The sequence below is a fragment of the Pinus tabuliformis genome, chromosome 4_1, assembly GCF_031772625.1.
Source record: "Pinus tabuliformis cultivar Carrire ecotype Pingquan chromosome 4_1, CPIR1, whole genome shotgun sequence".
Classification (NCBI taxonomy): Eukaryota; Viridiplantae; Streptophyta; class Pinopsida; order Pinales; family Pinaceae; genus Pinus; species Pinus tabuliformis.
In genome coordinates this window covers 559,365,543-559,386,366 of record NC_142303.1, presented here as the reverse complement: position 1 = coordinate 559,386,366, position 20,824 = coordinate 559,365,543, and the positions used below count along the sequence as shown (strand labels likewise).

Below are 20,824 nucleotides of genomic sequence, written 5' to 3'. Positions count from 1 at the left end.
CCACCATCCCCTGGCAATCCTGATATTCCCTGCCAGGGCCTGACAAGAAATTGGATTCGATCGCAAGAAATGGGCCCTGACATCCCCTGACAGACTACTCCGATCAGGGACGAGCTATTGCAGCCGCGGTGTATTGTTCCGGGGAGCTCCTTATTCCGGTTCCAATTTGAATTGTCACCCGCGCGCTGCAATGCATAATTTTCAATCGACACAGATAATTCGCATTGCGTTATGGACTGTTGCAGGAAGGAACGGACGCGCTGATACAACACAGTTGCTAAGATTGTCGCTGGTGCTGGAGTTCTCTGTTTTATCATTAGAAAGGTCGGGGAACCGCAGATTTTCGGAGGCCAAATCCCCATGGGCTGCGAGAAGAGCCTCTCAGAGGAGCAAATAGAGGAGCTAAAGGAGATCTTTGCGAGGTTCGATCTTGACTCAGACGGAAGCCTGACGTAATTAGAGCTGGGGGGCTTTCTGAGATCTCTGGGACTGAAGCCCAGCGGCGAACAGATAGATGCCCTAATCAAGCGCGTGGATACAAACAACAATGGGCTGATAGAGTTCCCGGAACTGGTGAGCCTGATCGCCCCCGGTGTAACGGCAGAGGTCTCGAATAACCAGGAGCAGCTGATGGAGTTGTTCCGCTCCTTTGACAGGGACGGTAATGGCTACATTACGGCGGCGGAGCTCGCGCGGTCCATGGCCAAGATGGGCCATGCCCTGTCTTTCCGAGAGCTCACTGAGATGATTGCCGAGGCTGATACGGATGGGGATGGAAGAATAAGCTTTGCAGAATTCACCGCTGCCGTCACTTCTGCTTCGGTCGATTATCTCAAAGCATCTTTGATGTAAATAAAAATAGGGTTCGTGTTTCTGTTTGTCTGCGGATGCGTTTTATAAATTGTAATTATTGTGTTATCTGGCAAGAAATATGTTTTGGCTTACCATTCTTTTGTGGATTTCTATGGGCTGGGGTTTAACTTAATTTTGGGCCAGGACCGAATTCTGGCCCATTGTTAAATTACTTTCAGAGATTGCTCTGCTACAATAGGTAGGCCTAGGGACAAAGAACCGATGACTTATTCTCTATCGATGTTAAGTTGCCCGCTGGCTTTAGACCAGGGTGATGGATGGTGGATGATATCCATAAAGTTCCATAAACAGGGTCATTTTTGTTGCAGTATGTAAGGGCGTGTTATACCACCATTCAGCTAGAGGTAACCACTTGACCCATTGTGTTTGTTTAGTAGATATAAAGAAATGAAGATATCCTTCCAAACATTTGTTCACTATCTTAGTTTGCCCATCAGATTGAGTATGATAAGATGAGTTATGAGTTAACTGAGTACCAAGACAAGAAAATAATTTTGTCCAAAATTTTCCGGTGAAAATCGGATCTCTTTCACTTACAATAATCTTTGCGTTTTCATATATATTTTGAATTGTTTCCATAAATGCAGTAGCAAATATATTGGCTTTAAAAGGGTGAGATAATGCACAAAATTGTGCATACTTGGTAATTCTATCAACTACCAGCATGATGACACTCTTTTCTTCAAACTTAGATAAACTTATGATAAAATCCATTGAGACATCCTCCAACATTGACTTGGAATGGCTAAAGGTTGTAATAGACCCAGGGTATTAATTGTCTCAACTTTATTTTGTTGGCAAACCAAACATTCTGCCACAAACTTCTGAATATCATATTTAAATCCATCCCAAAAAAATTCCTTCTTGACCTTATGGTAAGACTTAAAAATCCTGAGTGCCCTCCTAAGGGGGAGGTGTGCAATTCCAAAATAATATTTTGCTTAATATGGGAATTCTTACAAAGATATGAGCGATATTTGTACCATAATGAATCATTTTTCTAGCTAAATGTAGCAGATGTACTGGGATCTTACCGCAACTTTTGAACGAGTTTCCACACCTCTTCGTCATTCTTCCATTCATCCCTTGCATCGATTATCCAATCAGGTTGGATAATAGAAATGGCACAAAGCAATGCTTCCACATCCTCATCCTTTCCTAAGAGTGCATCTGCAACAACATTTTTCTTCCATTTTTTGTAGATGATTTCAAAGTCATAACCCAACATCTTTGTGAGCCATTTTTGCTGCTCTTCTAAATATAATCTTTGTTCCAAAAAGTATTTAAGGCTATCATGATTTATTTTTACCTTGAAGTGTATTCCCATTAGCTAATGTCGACATTGCTTTAGTCCATGTATTAATGCCAACAGTTCCTTCTCATAAATAGGTTTTTGTAAATACTTTCCTTTGATTGGATGACTTTCAAAAGCAATGGGTCTTCCTTCTTGCATTAAAATAACACTAATTCCATTTCCTAAGGCATCACATTCCATAGTAAAGGTTTTTGTGAAGTATCAAATTGCTAAGACCGGCACTTGGTACATTGCCTTTTTAAGATGTTCAAAGGCCTTAGTTTCTTCTGGAGTCCAAGAAAATACATCTTTATTTAGTAATGTTGTTAGAGGTGCTGCTATTCTCCCATAATTCTTAACAAACTTGCGATAATACGTTATCAGCCTGAGAAATCCTTGAATATTCTTGATGGTTGTGGTGATTTTCCATTCCTTAATGGGTTTAACTTTGTTAGGGTCTACCTTAACACCATCATGAGATACAATATGACCGAAATATTCCACCACCTATGCTCCAAAGAAACATTTAGAGGATTTTACATATAATTGTTTCTCCTCCAATAGTTTGAGCACCCTCACAACACATTGAACATGATCCTTCCAAGATTTGTTGTAGAGTAGTATATCATCAAAAAATACTAACACAAATTTTCTGTGGGTGGGTTTGAAAATGGAATTCATCAAACCTTTAAATGTGGAAGGTGCATTAGTAGGGCCAAAAGGCATGACAAAAATTCATAATGACCCTCATGAGTTCTGAATGTTGTTTTTGGAATGTCTTCAGACTTCATTCTAATTTGATGATATCCTGAACAAAGATCCAGATTGTTGAAGTAAATTTATCCTTTCAATTCATCCAACAATTCATCAATAACAAGAATGTTAAATTTATCTTTAATATTGAGCTTGTTGAGCTCCATATAATCTGGACACATATGCCATGATCCCTCCTTCTTGTGCACCAATACTACTGGAGTAGAGAAATAACTTTGACTAGGTTGAATTATACCAACCTCTAGCATTTATGCAACCATACATTTGATTTCACTCTTTTGGGCATAGGGATATATTTAAGGTTTGATGCTTGGAGAAACACTTCTTGGAATCAAATGAATAACATGATCATGATTACAAATTGGTGGTAGGCCTTTGGGAGTCTCAAATACTTTGGAATGATTATCCAAGACATTTTGGAGATATGGAGAAATAGATGATTTCGATGTTTGAACCTCTAGTGAGCGTAATTGTGCAATTACACCCCGTTGTTCTTTCTTCAGAAGCTATGTCATGCCATTAGAGATGATTATATTTCCTAGTTTCCCTGTGATACCCGTTAATTCAACTTCATTTCCTTCCCAAAAAAAATTCAAGAAAAGTTCTTGAAAATTAAAAGTTGTTATCCCCAAATATTGTAACCACTGGACTCCTATTACAACATCAACACCACACATTGGAATGGAAAGAATTTGGACTATTCAATACATATTCCCCCATGGTTAGCTTGATATTATGGAACTTTCGAGATAGATTTATAGTTCCTCCATTTGCAACCATTACTTGACATTCTGGTGTTGGATATAGGAAGAAATTCAATTCCTTGGCTATCTTACAATGAATAAAATTATGGGCACTACCTGAATCAATCAACAATATTACATTTCTCTTCTTAATATATCCTTCTATATTGAGAGTTTGAGGAGTGGTACTTCCTTCAAATGCATTAAAAGATATGATTGGATTCATTTCTTCTTTCTCTCGGGTTGGTCCCTAGTGTATATCCTCCTCTTTTGATGTTTCTTGTTCATTTACTTCCTCCTCTTCACAATCTATGTACAATAATTTCTTCTCAGTGCACTTATTACCTTTAGTGTATTTTCTATCACAACTGTAACAAAGCCCTTTTTCTCTTTTTTCCTCCAATTGTTGTGGCATCAACCTTGTAGGTTGTGGAAGGCTAGGAGCAGCAACACTTCCATATTTATAGTTGTGAGTGGTACACTTCCTTGTTTCCATAATTTTGCTTTCAACTTTTCTTGCCACCCTGAATGCCTTCTCCAATGAATTAGGTTCCAAAAGGAGAACCTCGTGTTGGATTTTATCCTTCAAATTCCCTATGAATGCATCAATCATATTCTCCTCTAAAAGATCAGTTACCCTAATATTCAGTTTTTGGAAGTCCTCTATGTGCTCCGCCATTGAACCCTTTTGTTTGAGATTTATCAATTGGCTAAAGAAGGTGTTGATCTTTGTATCCTCATAGTCTGCTATCATTTCCTCCGTAAAAAGTATCCAAGTGACAAGTGCTTTACGATAACAAAGCCATCGATACCATACAAACTAATTGAATTCTAAATGTAAAGATGCAATACATACATTTTGCATGTTTTGCACATCATGAAGCTCAAAAATATTGCTATGTATTATCCATGTTACCGGATCATTTCCATCAAACTTCCTCATATTAATCTTGGAATGTGTTGAATATTAAACCCAACATTGTAGTCTATAAAATCATAACTCATTTTCCTTTTTTTCTCCTCATGAGTTTCATGGAATACCTTTTCACCATTAGGAAACATTTCTTGTAGTAACTTTGTCAAACCTTCCATGTCTGCTTTTATTTCTACTTTTAAATCATTCATGTCACCTTTTATTTCTGCTTTCAAACCACCCACGTCACATGTTAAGGCATACATGTCCCATTTTAGTTCATCCTTAGTTGTTCATTGTGAGAGCGAAATTTGTTGCACTTGGTCCCGTAATTTTTATATATCATGTTGCAATTCTTCCTCTTCATGAGTCATAGTATAGCTTTCTTAGGGCTTAATGGGTGCAAAATTCTTTTATTTGGGAGACATTTTAGAACCAAATACTGATATCTATGATTTAATAAGCCATTTGAATCACTTCAAACTGATTTTTCAAACAAAAGTTATGAAATTTTTTAAAAAATACACACCTTTCCATATTTTTAGGAGTTCAATATTGAAGCTATTTTATGTCTGTAATTTCATATATCCAATGTCTAAAATTTCTTCTTTCTAACCCCACAAGTCATACTGAGATTGGATTCTTCAAGAAAGAGTTATGCATAATCTCCCACGATGACTTGATTATAGAGTGGTTGAGAAGAGCTAACTTGTATGGAGTGCCACGTGTCACTGTTTTAACCTTCGACCCTAAAAATGATACATGAAAAACTAAATTATGTTCAATTTCAATCACTTTTTACGAAATTCAAATCTGATGCTTGGAGAGAAAGATATGACGATTTTCCCTAGATCACCTTTTTGAGATTGAATTCTAGAGCCTACAAAAGCCCTAACTTCCTCAAATCATATCTTTGAAAATATAGCGAAACAAAATCTTAAATTTGTATACAAAGTTTCCCAATATTTTTGATCCATGTGGTTTCACTTTCAGCTTCTGATGCCTCGTATAAAAAAAGTTATAGTGAAAATTCCGAGATGGCTTGTTTGAAGAAGAAAAACCCTAGAATCCAAAATGTTGATACCAAATGTTATGCAACCAGCTCATAAAATAGAACAAAAGATAGATCAATGACTTAAAAATTAGCCTTTTTGAGGGGGGAATTTCTTTAAATTACATAAATGAACAATTCTTGGATAATATAAATGATAAAACCTCCTTGGTATATATAGGAGTCTAAGGGGTCACAATATAATCAGAGCCTACATAACAATGATAATGTAAGGGCAGAACAATAACAACATGGGGGATACATGGACACAACAATAACAATAGGGGCTACAGTAACAATAACAATAAGGGGAATACACTAGTATTATAGGGACCTAACAAAGTAGTGTATAAGACCCATGTCCTTCATTTCAAATTCCCTTGAAAGATCCTCCATGCAAGATCTAATTAGCTACTCATAACCAATCAAAATTAAAGCATCAACATATAAGACAATAATAAGTAATTTACATTCTATCAATATGTGATTTATGTTTGCATCTAGTTCACTTTTGGTGAACCCAAAACCAGTGAGAGAATTTTCGATCCTTGTGTACCAAGCACAAGGTGCATGTTTGAGACCGTACAATGATCGCTTAAGTCTGCCCACATGAAACTCCCGATCAAATGTATCAAAACCTTTTGGATGCTCGATGTACACCTCCTCCTCAATAAATCCATTGAAAAATGTTTTCTTTACATCCATATGGTGAGTCTTCAACCCCATTTGCGCATTCAGTGCAAAAATTGATCTAATGGATGAGTACCTTGCTACAAGAGAAAAGGTCTCCTCATTGGCAATTTCCTCAACTTCAGAGTACCCCTTGGCCACAAATCTGGCCTTATATTTCTTTATGCTTCCATCTACTGCCTGCTTCACCTTGAAGATCCATCTTGAACCTAGTATTAATTTATCTGTTGGTCTTGGGACTACTTCCCATACATTATTCTTTACAATGGATTCATATTCCTCCACCGTTCCATCAACCCAGATAGGTTGCTCTATTTCTCATTTTTCGTGTAGTAGGGTCCATCAAAAGTATGAAACATGGGTACTCCTTGGATGAGGAATCAAATTTTGCATCCAACGAGTACGTCCACTCGAAATTTGAGTAAAACCTTTAGGAGATAAGTTGAAAATACGAGTTGAAAAAGTAGTTTTATTATTTTATTAGTTTTTAATCTTTTTACTTTTTTACCCCAAAAATGGTGAAACATCCCCCATTGTTGACATCATAATCTTGAATCCTATTGGTTCTTATAAAGTTTATTTTGGTTGTACATTTTTCTTAGGAGACCTATTTTAGACCTCAAAATTCCCCTAATGAAGAGTTTCGTTCCATGGATATTGGTGACAATGTGGTCCCGTACTCCCTCCAATATTATTATCCTTGCCTTGGCTACATCTTTCTTCCATTAGGTTAGGTTATGGGAATCAAATTCCACTACTTTTGCAACATCTCTCTTGATGTATTCTAGTAATCCATTGTCATCCAATACTGCCTCCATGTAATCCTTCCATTCAATGAAATTGGAGATGTATTCCAAGACATATTCTAGCCTCAACCAGTGGAAGGTCATCTTTCCAACTCTAAAGAGATCCTACTACACTGAACTACAAATTCAAATCTCCTGAGAAACAACTTCAAACTTCTTGCTCTAATGTGAATCCTGCTCTGATACCATGTAGAAATTATGGTGTAGATTTGCAATTGTTAATGAAGTTTAATCAAAATAACAATACACAAACCTATTCTACTACGTTGCGAAATTAAATTCACAATTTAGAACACTAATCACAAGCATGCAATGATAAATAACACACATGCACACATTATTTTTCTAGGGTAAAATAATCTGCTAAAAACCCCAGTGTTTATTTGCATTAATATGATGAATAGAGATGTATTACAATTGCTTTACTCAACTGAGCACAACCTGTAAGTGAATAACTTCTCTCTCTTGACTGAGAATTTATAACCTTGACTTAGTCAATTTATGCCTCTGCTTGAGCCCCTATTTCCTTGCGTAATTCCTTGAGAAATTAGGCACCTATTATTTTAGAGTTTCTCCAAAATATATTGCACAATTTCCAAGGTTGATCATCTAACTACATGCAACACCTGTACATTCAAAAATAGTCTACAATTGATGTTACATTGCCTTGGAATCTCCACCACAACTAGGGAACTTGAATTCTCTACATGCACTAGCTATTTTGGGTTGACTAATCAATTAACTAGATGATCACTAAGTTTGACTGAATTCCCACTGCATAACTGACCTTCCACTAGTTCCTACAACAGTTGGAACTAGTTTAACTGAAAACAACTTGAAATAACTGACCATGATTGCTACAAATTATCAATCACACATGCTTAACTGAACTCTAACTCCTCTAACTGGAATTTACTGAGTAAACTGAGTGACACAAACCACATCACTCAAGTTAACTGCATCCAAGTTGTCTGTTAATGTGGAAATTCGAATTTTCTCAATTTAATCAAGGCAAAATCAAATTGAGAATTTATTGCTGCATCTTTCAACAGTCATATATTATGATACTTATTGGTGTTTTACATAGTAAATATTATAAATAGAACATGTATTCATGCGACATTAAATATGCTAAAGAATAGATCTTAAAATGCTTTTGTTGAACCTCCTTTCAGATATACTTCAAATAAAATGATGCTCAATTTTAGTTAAATATATTATGTGCCCATATCTTTCATGACATTTTTAATGCCCCTTTTTATTTGTAATCCTAGTACAATGACATGATGTTGGGTGTGGAGCCTGATTATATTCTGTATTCAAAGGTATCGCCGCATTGGACCCCAGTTTTTCCGCCCATAAAATATTCGCTGCAGGGGGGGTCCAGGAGAGGCGGCTACGACCTTTTGGGAGCCCCCCCCCCTGGTGGAGGATCGGGGGCAGCGCCCCCGAAGCTAAGAATAGACGTAAAATTACTTTGTAAAATGTTGTAATTTCGTAGTCAATCTAGGCCGTTCATTAGGTGGAGATCTGACGATAGAAGTTATGTTTAATTTAGGGTTTTTTGTCCTAGAAGGCAACCCCTTGCTATATATGAGGGAATTGTATTGCGTCTATGGAGATCTGTGTTATAAGTGAGGAAGAGAGGGGGGATTGAGAGCGAAGAGGGAATTACAGTGGATCTACTGTAGGTTGTATCTCTTTAGTTTGCTGGATAATATAAAAGGAAGGACTGGCTGTTTCTTCATGGACATAGCCCAAACTGGGTGAACCACGTATATCTATGTCTCTATTTTTTTATGCGTTTTCTGTGTTTATATTTCTCCAATATTTTGTGTTCCATTGCTCTGTAATATATAATTTTTTAACACATGACACAAGTATTATGAGTCATGGATGATGATTATGAAAATTGATGCACTATGCTATTTTTCTATTTTTTTTTCTTTTTAAATTTATTTAACTAATGATCTAATTAAAGATTAATGAAGATTCTAGTAGCATTAATTATTTTCTATCCGCAAATGAGGTCAAAAAGGTCCAAGTTATGCAAATAATGCATCTTCTTATCTTATCTAAAGGAGCAAAGGAGCACACAAGGAAAGAGTCAAGTCACTAAAAGGCGAATTTTTGAGTCATCCATATATTAGTGTTTACATCACATTCCTTAACGGTTAGAGGAAAATCATTTCCATAAGTCACAAGTGCATATACCTATGACCCTTTTTTTGTTTCTATACAATGTGGATTCATTAAAAAAATCCTTCCACCAAATACATCTTTTATGTCTAGGTGGTTTTCACATGATTTGCAATGGAACTTTTGATATCATTGGGTCCTAGATTAATGGGAGAATACATGATTGTGGATCTTAAGGGGTGTGCACTAATATACAACTTATTTAACCAACCCCTACAAAAGCCACCACCATGCACATCCTCCACAATCCTCCCCATTCCCTCCCTGGTCGATACCTTATTCTAAACATTGTTACTCGGTTGTAAATTTAACAAAAAAACAATGAAAATAACTAAAGATTCAACATTATACTCATTATATCAAATGTTCATATAGAATATACTAGCACAACCCTGTTAAAGGTGGTTGATATACATTGATCAACACCCTACAATACACTACCCATAATCTTTCATAGAATATATAGTCTCTAATTTAAATATTTCATTTGATCTTATATAATATTATTGTAAAAATAATATTAACAATGGTCACCTATTAGAAGAGATAGAGAAATCTATATACAATAGCATGCATGGACACACATTATGAATCATAGGTGCTTCCAAAAGAAAATGGAAATTAGAAGAGGAAGTTTCTCTATGAGGTGGTGTGGGGAAGTATGTTGTGGGGAAATGGAAAACCATTTTAAAGGACACAACTTTCTTTCTTTGCCTCATAGCTAGACATGAAGGACAAATTACACAGGTGTCAATGCAAGTGACTAGGGTTCTAAGACTACCGGATGGAAACCATTGTTATTGTGCTTGTTTCATAAGATTCTCCTCTTTCTCCTACAGTTCTTACTATTGCAATGTACATAAACTCTGAAGCAATAATATCCTTAGCACATATCATTACTTATTCTCCTAAGAGCACTTCAAAAAATGCTAGAAATCATTCACCAAGGTGCAATTGTTATGACATAATTTTAGAAGGCCTCACAAAATTAGGGGAATTTTGCGATCTAGGGTCTCGTAAGGAAATTATAAAATAATAGTGGAAATAATAAAATAAAATTACATTACATCATCATATTTTAGAGGGAGAAAATAAAAACTATTTTTTCAACTTATCTACAAATGGGTTTACTCAATTTTCAAGCGGAAACACTTGTTGGATGCGTAATTTCATTCTTCATCCATAGCATACCCATGTTGCATACTTTTGATGGACCCTACTACACGAAAATATGAAATATATGAAAAATGTGATTGCAATCACGTTTTTCATGTATTTCTCATTTTTCATTTGGCAGAGTCCATCAAAAGTAAACAACATGGGTACTACTTGGATGAGGAATTAAAATTTTCATCCAACAGGTACTCCCGCTCAAAATTTGAGTAAAACCATAAATAGATAAATTGAAAATACGAGTTAAAAAAGTAGTTTTATTATTTTATTATTTTTAATTTTTTTACTTTTTAACTCCAAAAATGGTGAATCATCCCATTGTTGACATTATCATCTTAAATATAATTGATTCTTATAAAGTTTATTATGGTTGTACATTTTCTTAGGAGACCCATTTTAGACTTCAAAATTCCCCTAATAATTGAAAGAGAAAGTAAATATACTTATTAAACACTTCTTTAATGTGTTTGAACAAGTTCTAATCCTAGATAACCTCAATTGTTTTATTTTTCCCAACCTCTCTATAATCTTTATACAAGTATGAAATATTTAAAATTACCCAAAAAAAAAAAGAAGAAGAAGAATCAAATAATCAAAAATTAAATTTTAAATCCAATTTCATCCTTCTTATTTTTAACAATAATGAAAACTATTCGGTATATTAAATATTTACTATCTACTTAATATAAAACCTATATTCTAAAATCCTATTCCTAAAATAAACCCTAATTCTAAAATAAGGATACCTCATATACCTATTAATATAATTAAGCCTCATAAAATAACTAATTAGCCCTTACCATATCTAAGATACCTATTAATATAATTAAGACTCATAAAACATCTTATTAGCCCCTGCCCCTTCAAGCAATGGGCAGTGCACTATAGTAATCATTTTTTATTATAGCACCCTCTTATAAATTTACCAAAAACATATAAGAAGAATCAATAGAAAGTTTTGCACCATTTCAACCAAAAGCATCATGAATCATAATTTCATTAAGTACTTGGTTTACATAATTTCAGTATGAGCATGATTTAATTACCTAAAAAAGTTGCTTAGAAAATACACACGTATTGTGATAATACCTTTTGATGTCAAAGTTAGAATTAATTGTGCAAATTATACTTAACACTACTAGCTCAATATCCTACAACGGTATAACTTAGTAAGTATACTAATTCACAGATTAATAAGAGTTTGCTTTAGGATTTTTTGATAGTGTTATAAGGAAATCGTGTTGTATGTGAAGAGGCAGGGATTCTATTTTTTTTTTAAATAATTATTTCATTAAATTTAAAGTAGGATTCAGGGCGAGAGTCATATAATCATTGATAGTACTAAAATTAGTGTTGTGGTTACCAAATGAAAAAAATTAGTGTCGTTGTTATCAAATGAAAAAATCAAAGATTTGAGAGCGTTCTTCTGCATCTATTCCCTGAGTCATATTCAAGAGTTTCATCTATTATAATTGACTCAGAAACTTTAAATACAAATTATTATGCTCGTTCTCCCTTTTGCTAATACTGTTTTTATCCAATGAACGATCTAGTGATACCTGAGTCTCCTTAATTTGATTAAAATGTAATTCTGGCTTTGAAATTTCTAATTTTTCTTGCAGAAGTATGAGGAAAACCCTTTTTTGTTTTTTTCTAAATTAAGGGTCAGTTGGATGGAAAAATGATTAATTTATAGAGATGTTATCACTAAAACGGTATAAAAAATTTGATAAGATTAGATGTCGATTGAGAAAGTTTGATTTTTTGAAAAGTAGTTTTTATCCTCGATCCTCTCTATATTCTGTTGAAAAATGAATCCAAGAATACAAGGTCAAGCTCCTGTGCATTGAACTCTTTTTCTTTTTTAGTTGACGGATGTGTGCCAAGCACGCAAGATGCCGTGAACTCTAAAATAGACCTCGCCCGTTTTCTTCCCCCATTGTGAGCTTTGAGCCCTTCATAATCTTTTTAACTTTCATGTTATGGTGAGAATTGTTGTAGCAATCTAATAAATTCCAGTTGATTATGAAAGATTTATAATCCTGGGCAGCCTCTACCTAAGCAATGAGACAAGTATGAGAATGATTTTGAACATTTGAAATCATCTTACATAAAGCAAAACTTAAAAAGAAGGAATGACCATTATTTCAAGCAAATTGGAATAAGCAGAATAATATACTTGAAATCTCGCTTCAAATTATATACATAGTTTCTGAACGTAATAGATTGGAGGGATTAACAGGCTCACTCTATTTCATGTTTTAGTTACACAGATATAATGTTAAACTTTGACTATCTTCACCATTTTTACACAGCTTTTTACCATACATTAGAATGTTGAACTTTTACTGTTGCTAGTAGTACAATTACCATCGTGGTTACCACTGGTACTTGAACAGCCCACTAATCTCTCATATGATATTTGACTAAAATTTGACTTCTGCGGATCCAGAAAAGTATCTCGAATGCTTTGCAATGTGCACACAATGTCCATCATATTTGGTCGTTCTTGAGGAGATTGTTGTGTGCATAACAAACCCAGTCTTAGAAGTTGATTGAGACACATCAGTGTCTTGTCTTCTTCAGCATTAATAGTCTTATTATTATTGAGCAGACTTTTATCAACTACTTCTTCTGACTGATTTGGAAAACTATTGGTCACCCATTTTTTCAGATCCATTCCTTCTACAAACAGGTTATCGGTGGGTTTCTTTTTTGTGAGCATCTCCAATAGCACAATTCCATAGCTATAAACATCACCTTTTGTTGTGACCCGCCCACCTAATCCATATTCTGCATTTTCACAACTTTAATTAAGTTTCTTTTTAAATAAATAGAATACTAAAAACACAGTTCAATATGATATTAGTTCAAATCATACCTGGAGGAATGTAGCCTACAGATCCTTTGAGTGCATATGTAGAAATATAAGCTGATTCCTCAGAATTTGCAAAACATATGGTAGCTATTCCAAAGTCTATTAAATAGGCTGTGAGATCTTCCCCAAGAAGCACATTGTTGGGTTTTAGATCACAGTGAATCACTTGCATGAAACAATGATGATGGAGATATGCCATACCATGGGCAATGTCTATTGCTATATTCAACCTCTGGATCAGACTCAAAGCACTTGAATCTTCTACACTGGGATATAACCACTTCTCTAAGCTTCCATTTGCCATGAATGGAAATATTAAAGCTTTGAAGTCCATGTTTGAACAAGAGGTTATGATTTTAACCAAATTCCTGTGTCGAACTCTACTCAAAACCTTGCACTCTTTACCAAAACTCTTATTTGCCTCTTCATTTTCCAAATTAAAAACCTTGACTGCAACAACTGTGCCATCTTTCATAACACCTTTGTACACTTTCCCAAAACTACCCACTCCTAACAGATTGGAGTCACTAAATTCACCAGTTGCAGTGACAAGCTCCCCATATGAAATTCTTTGGTGCCCCACTGTTAAGGACGATGCACGTATTACTCTCCTTTGATTTTGTCTCCTTTGATTTTGTCTCCACAAGATGCCCAAAAACAAACCTGATAGGACAATAGTTGCAACTGCTCCAACGAACATAATAACTCTTTTGAAATGAAAATGACTTTTATGTTCATCAGCATTGCAGGGTGGCAAGCGTACCCAACTTCCACACAAACCAACATTTCCCATAAATGAAGTGGCATCCAGCATTTTGAAAATTCCACCTTTAGGGACTTCGCCTGATAACTTATTGAAAGAAAAATTTAAATAAGAGAGAGCTTTGAGTTTCTCCAAAGACATAGGTATTTCACCTGACAAATTATTGGAAGATAAATTTACGGAATGAAGATTTTGAAGCTCACTGAGAAAAGCTGGAATAAGACCTTCAAGTGCATTGCAAGAAAGATCTACATCTTGAACCATACTCATTTTGCTTAGTCCCAAAGGTATTGTGCCTTCTAATAAATTGTTTGAAATCTTGAAACCCATAGCCAAATTTACAAGACCTCCCATCTCCAGAGGTATGTGCCCCCTGAGCCTGTTATATGATAGGTCTAAGTCTAGCAAATTCACACATTTCCCTAAAGTTGCAGGTATAGTACCTGATAACTGGTTATTTTTGAGATTCAGATATTCTAGCTCCTGGAGGTAGCCAACGGATTCGGGGATTCTTCCAGTGAGAGTGTTTCCCCCAACAGATAGGATCCCAAGGGATTTGAGTTCGCCGATTTCCATCGGGATGTTTCCTTTTAGATTGTTGGAACCCAGATATAACCTCTCCAACCTTTGAAGCCTATTAAGTGAAGAAGGAATTGCTCCGGTAAAATGATTCTCCCCCAAGTCAAAATACGTTAAACTAGTTAGATTTCCAATCTGTGTAGGTATTTCGCCTGTTAAATGATTGTAACCCAAGTATAGGATACTAATGGTTTTAGAGAGCTGGCCAATAGAAGAAGAAAAATGTCCAGTGAGATTATTAGAGAATAAATCGAGTTCTCGTAGGGAGGTACAGTTTATTAGAGCAGTAAGAATGGGCAAGCTCGTGCTGCTGCCGCTAATCAGTTGATTATAAGCTAAGCGAAGCCGCTGGAGTTTGGTCAACTTACCCAACTCCATGGGCACTACCCCGCTGAGCTGGTTTTTCCCGAATTCGATGTCTTGAAGCTTCGTACAATTGAACAAGGTAGGGGGAATGCTTCCACTCAAATGATTACCGTGCAGATATAATCCCATCAATTGGGTGTGTCTTGTACACAATTCCGATGGAATGTGTCCAGTCAAATAGTTGTCACTTAGAGCCAAAAATTGGAGATTTGTGCAATTTGAAAAGGAGGAAGGGATTTGCCCTGTAAGACTGTTATTCCAAACATAGAATCTGCGGAGGAGACTTAGCATACCCAAATCGGAAGGAAGGAGGCCACGAAGGTTGTTATTTTTAAAACTTACAAAGACCAAAGAAGACATGTTTCCCAAGCAGGCGGGAATTGTACCTGACAAATGGTTGTCTCCTAAGTCATAGTTTTGTAATTTGGAGAGAACACACAGTTCCGAGGGAATGTTTCCTCTTAGATTATTTTTGGTAAAATTCAAGGTCGTTAAACTACGACATCCACCCAGGGTGGGTGGAATGGAACCTTGGAATTGATTCATATTGAGGAAAAGGTCATGTAAACGAAAGAGGTTTCCCAATTGATAGGGTATGGGGCCATGAAAGCTGTTATTGCTAAGGTCGAGTCTTACGAGAAACGAGAGATTGCCCAGAAGAGGAGAGATTGTACCCTCTAGTCCCATGCCCGAAACATTTAGGGACACCACTCTGTGCCCACTGCATGTGATACTTGTCCACTCGCAGACTGAAACATTTGGTTTCCAGTTAGTGGGTAAGGATTGGGAGGGATCATACGTCGTGATTGCAGACACGAATCCAAGCACAGCCGCTTGGTCGGAAGCGTTGCTTAGATGAGCATGGGAAAGATTAGATAATCTAACTGTGGCCAATCCAAAGGGAATGACAACGAGAAACAAATAAACGAGTAAAAGAAGCATTTTCATGCTACAAACGAAGAGAGAAGGAATGTACCAGATCTCCATCACCTCCGGCAAGAGAATAGGCTTTACAAGCATAACAAAGGGTCAGAAAACTATTTTGGTGGGAGTTTCTTGGTGTATATATAGACTTCAACTCCAGTGTGAGGCAATATCGAGCGTCCTATTCAACAGCTGCTGTACCACAAATGCCAACACACAATTCAGTACGACCTCCTTACCGAGAAAGGATTCAGAGTTCATAAAGCAGATTCCGTCACATTTGAAGTACTTCGATGACATCAACCGAAAGGGGTCCATAGCGCGCAAGTAGTGCTTACGATGTCAATTTTGAAAACTCTGAAATGTGGTTGGAAAACCTATTTCGCATTACACAGTTTTCCGAACACGAAAGACGGACGTATGTTCTTTTTAAGGGACAAAGGGCGGCGAACTACCAGCGAGGGTAGGCAAACAATAGAAATTATGTTATAGGGCATTGAATGTCTTAGCAGTACTATGGCAAGACCTCCTTTTGTATGCAGCGTGACCATCACCATGTCATGCCACATGGCATCTGTCGTTTGCTTATGGCCGTAGCTATAAGATGTGACAACAATATACACTAGGGAGTAGTTTATGGAGGCGGAGGAATTGTCCGGAGGACTGGCCAGCGAAAAGTGGTTGGAATGCGGGCAAAAATATTTCAAAAAATCTTATCGTGATTTTGACGGTGGAAATGGATTCAGCACCATCAAAAACGTCTAGAACACCTAAAATTTTGAAGTTTAATAATTATAACTTGATGACTTTTCAAGCACTTGGAGAGCGATAGATTGTGAACCAAACTATAGCAACCAATAGTAAGGTTATTGTAGAGGGAACCACATGAATAGAATTATCCTATGAAGTTGATGACTTCTTCACTTTATATTTAGATTTCAATGCTCCTATGGCTGTAATAAATGTTTCAAATGCACTTAATAAAAATGTATCCGTTGTTGACTCTAGTGGAACGTTCTTCAGCTCTTTGAATAATAATCAAAATGCAAGGGGAGACGATACGATCACCAGCACCCAACAGACATACAATTATCAAAGCACTCAAGGTTGCTATTCCAGGCAAGTTAAAGCAATCAACTCAGCACTTGTTTCAGACTCAGCAGAGACTTTGTGTGGCAACACATCCTAGCGAGAGATAGTTTGTTTTTTCCAACTTCATGCCACATGCAAAATAGTTTCCTTTTCTTCTACTATTTTATTTATGGGCAAATGGTAATTGATTGTCATAGTTTTCTTTGGCAACAGTTTTCTGTAACATTAACTTACATTTCATCCATCGTATAATATGAATTATCAATATAATTTTACAATAATAAAAAACAATTAGAAGGCTTTTAGCCAGCTCAAATTGCTCATCCATTAGGCTTGAACCAACATCTCTTCTAGAGAAATTCAACAATTCTAATTTAATAATCCTATCGGCCTGTCTTTGTACCTTTTGGGACAATTGCTAGTTATAACTTGGATTTACAAAAATCCTTGCCAGATTTTCTCTAAATATAACTGGAATTTCCATAACTTTCCAGACGATTCCTCCAGTCGCTAGTTAGACTACGGCTATATACTACGCTCTTGGGTATTTAAGAGGGCAGGGATCCTGACAGTGCCTCTGCAAGGGATGAAAGCAAAAAAAACTTAGAATCGATGGCTTGATGAAAGCAAAAAAAACTTAGAATCGATGGCTTGATGAAAGCAAAAAAAAACTTAGAATCAATGGCTTGATGAAAGCAAAAAAAAACTTTAGAATCGATGGCTTGCAGAGGTATTGTCAGGATCCCTGCCCTCTTAAATACCCAAGAGCCTAGCATATATTGTTGTCACATCTTATAGATGCGGCCATCAGCAAACAATGGATGCCCCATACTATATGGCATGGGATGGTGATGGTCAGGCTGCATACAAAAGGAGGTCTTGTCATAGTACTGCTAAGACATTCAATACCTTATAACATAGTTTCTCAAGTTTCAGGCATCCATCCATAAGAGAGAAATTTGTGCATTTCCATTGCTGCAGGCTTTTTGCAATCATTAGGAACTGGGCGAAATTTGCAATCTGGTATCAAGCAATTTTGCTTGTTCAAGGTGTCTTAGACCATATTTGGGCTTAGCAGGTCTCATTAGACACATCATCTCAGTCAGCCTAGGGTCTTCTCCTTCCAATGTGACAATCTCATGCATCATGAGTACATGATTAGTATCCTGTTCATGGGGGAAAGGAATGTCTGAGCACTTGGGATTAGGACATGGATTGACAAATGTTGAGGGAGGAGCTATGCCATATCTGGGATTGTGGTTGGCATGGATTGCAACTTCAGCGAGAGTAAGCAGATTTATATTTTCTTGGCACTCAGGGCATTTTACTTCTAATGAGGAATAATTCACAAGCTGTGCTAATTCATACAAAGAAATATGTCTACAAGAAGACGCACTGGAAGAGGAGCATGCAGTATCTACAGTGGAGGGATCTCTGTAATACTTGGATTGTTTGCAGGCAAGATCAATACCTCGGCGGTCAATGGTAGATCTTCTGGGAAAAGATATGATAGCAGAAGATAGGTTTTCTGTAATATATGCTGAGGTAATTTTCTTCGATATGAGAGGCTTAGGATTATTTACCACCCAATGTTCTGGAAATGTCAAATCTTCCCAATGAATTGTCTGATGCTCAATTTTTTTATTTTTCGCATCAGTTAGGACAACAACACTTGACTTTGAGTCACGGCTAGGTGTATGGCGGATGGCTGGCCACAAAGTATTGGTGTGACGAAAACAGCCTTTGGTTTGAATGGCTATGTTATTTCTCTTTTTGTGCATATCGAAACCAGTGGTTTGGATCTGGAGCTGTAAGATCTGGTCAATGGTTTCATCAAATGTATAAATAGAGAAATTTGGATAACAGTCAAAATAGACTGGGCCATTAGATAGAGGAGCAACAATTCCGCCTATTAAGGAATCAATATACTTATTGTGTGTCAGATCTCGGACAGTGGCTAACACAAAAGTATGTAATCCTTTATGTGTCAAAGGATTGATTCCTACACGTATGCATCCTAAATGCAGATAGTTTGTTTTCAGTCTTTTGGCCTCTGCCTGTAACTCTTTTGGATTTAACAGAGAAATGGTCTGGATATTATCTGAGTTTTCTTGGATCTGGCTCACAGACTCTTTAATGCTAATTCTAGTGGCGGCTTTTAAATGAAAAACAGAAAGATCACTATACACTTCTGAGGGAGCTATGGCAGGTAGTTCCCAACGGGCAGAACACTGGGGTTCTTCATACTCAAGTTCTGCAGAATTTAGGACTCGACTGGAACTTGTAGCAAACATATCCCTTAAAGGGTTTTCTTCAGCCTTAGAATCTCTCTCTTCTAATTCTCGGAAAGAAACTGATTTCCGAAATGAATCCATTCTTTATGAGTATAAGGTTTTGAATACCGACCTTTTGAACCAGACGTTACTGGCTCCGATACCAATTTTAAGCAGGGGCTCCTGTCACGAGCTTGCTACTTGTTGCGTCTCTTCGTATATCTTTGATAGCCAATTCCTGGTGAACCAGTGGTGAACCTACTCAGAACTTTCATGCTCTCACGGCCCCAACAACGACTTCCTCGCCTAACAACGGCCTTGGCGTCCCTTTGTTCCTTTAGCGAACCTCCTATGAACTTCGGATAAAAGCTCAAAGATAACTACTACCACAGCAGACAATATAAAAGCGCAAGGTATTCAGGGTCAGATGCGGAATGGTGTACTCATTTTATTTTAGAATGGATAAAAATGTTTACAGAGAGATTCTTTACAGAGATTGACTATCTTCGCATTTAACAGGCTTTATGCTGTCCGCAAGGAACAAGCAATACCGAAGGCTACCTGGCGAAATATAGGCTCTACCTCAGAATAAGACTTGGACTCATATACAGACTGGAAGACTCTCTAATATGATCAGGCCACTTTAGGTTCTCACTAGCGTCAAGCACTGATGCGCAGGCTCCCAAATCACCTAAGGACTTGAGTTCTTCTCGTGATGCAAGCAGATTAGACTGAACGTCTGCAGACGCAGAGCAGGGGAGGCACTCAACACAAAGACTCGCTAGGACTCAAATTAACTCTGAATGCCTCAACAATGAGCCTTACCCTCATTACATAGAAATGAGAGGGGACAAACATTACTGCAGGTCATCGGTGATCTGATCGAAAGGTGGATGGAATCATTGCTTTTGGGTACCGCCAGGGCAACGTCCGCACAAAGATTCCAATCCGAAAGGTGGATGGAATTATTGCTTTCAGGTAATGCCAGGGCGACATCCATCCAACAGATTCCTGTCCGAAAAAGTAAATCTTACGGAAAATAATTCAGACAATACAAAGTGGATCTTTTTTATCAAGGCTCACAAGAAAATATATAATACTAACAAAAAAAAGTGGATGCTTTTCATAAAAGCCCACGGAAAAATAGTGCATAGATTATTTACACAGTGGAGACTTTAGTTCAACAAAGCCCACGAGAAATCTGGTCACAATTAAGCCCTTGTGACTGGTACTCATAATTAAAGTATGGATGCTTTTCTTGGAAAGCCCATGAGAACCATCAAAACACCATCAGTCCAAGGAATTTGTCTCTTTTATACAACATTTCGTCCCAAGCTTTGGTGTATATCTTACGAACTATCATTAGTTTCCCTAGAACAATTTGGTATTGTACTTTTGTTAATACAAGCCATTCCAAATGTTCTCTCATGTAT

The 20,824-nt window shown here is 36.7% G+C and overlaps 1 protein-coding gene and 1 pseudogene across 1 annotated transcript; one reads left to right on the top strand and one right to left on the bottom strand.

Moving 5' to 3' along the window:
- Positions 1 to 203: 203 nt before the first annotated feature.
- LOC149177077 (putative calcium-binding protein CML16) lies at positions 204 to 1,067 on the top strand (annotated as a pseudogene).
- An 11,611-nt stretch (positions 1,068 to 12,678) lies between these two features.
- LOC149177076 (uncharacterized) lies at positions 12,679 to 16,134 on the bottom strand. The gene is made up of 2 exons (XM_089423277.1): positions 13,398 to 16,134; positions 12,679 to 13,309 (listed from the first exon to the last, which is right to left on the bottom strand). Exons 1-2 carry the CDS (start codon positions 16,120 to 16,122, stop codon positions 12,846 to 12,848), a joined length of 3,189 nt encoding a protein of 1,062 aa, XP_089279403.1. The 5' UTR covers positions 16,123 to 16,134; the 3' UTR covers positions 12,679 to 12,845.
- Between the last annotated feature and the right edge of the window lie 4,690 nt (positions 16,135 to 20,824).

Coding starts and splice junctions, on each gene's coding strand:
- LOC149177076 (XM_089423277.1), bottom strand. CDS start 16,122: ATGCTTGTAAAGCCTATTCTCTTGCCGGAGGTGATGGAGATCTGGTAC. Junction 13,310..13,397: donor TGTAGGCTACATTCCTCCAG/GTATGATTTGAA, acceptor GTGAAAATGCAG/AATATGGATTAGGTGGGCGG.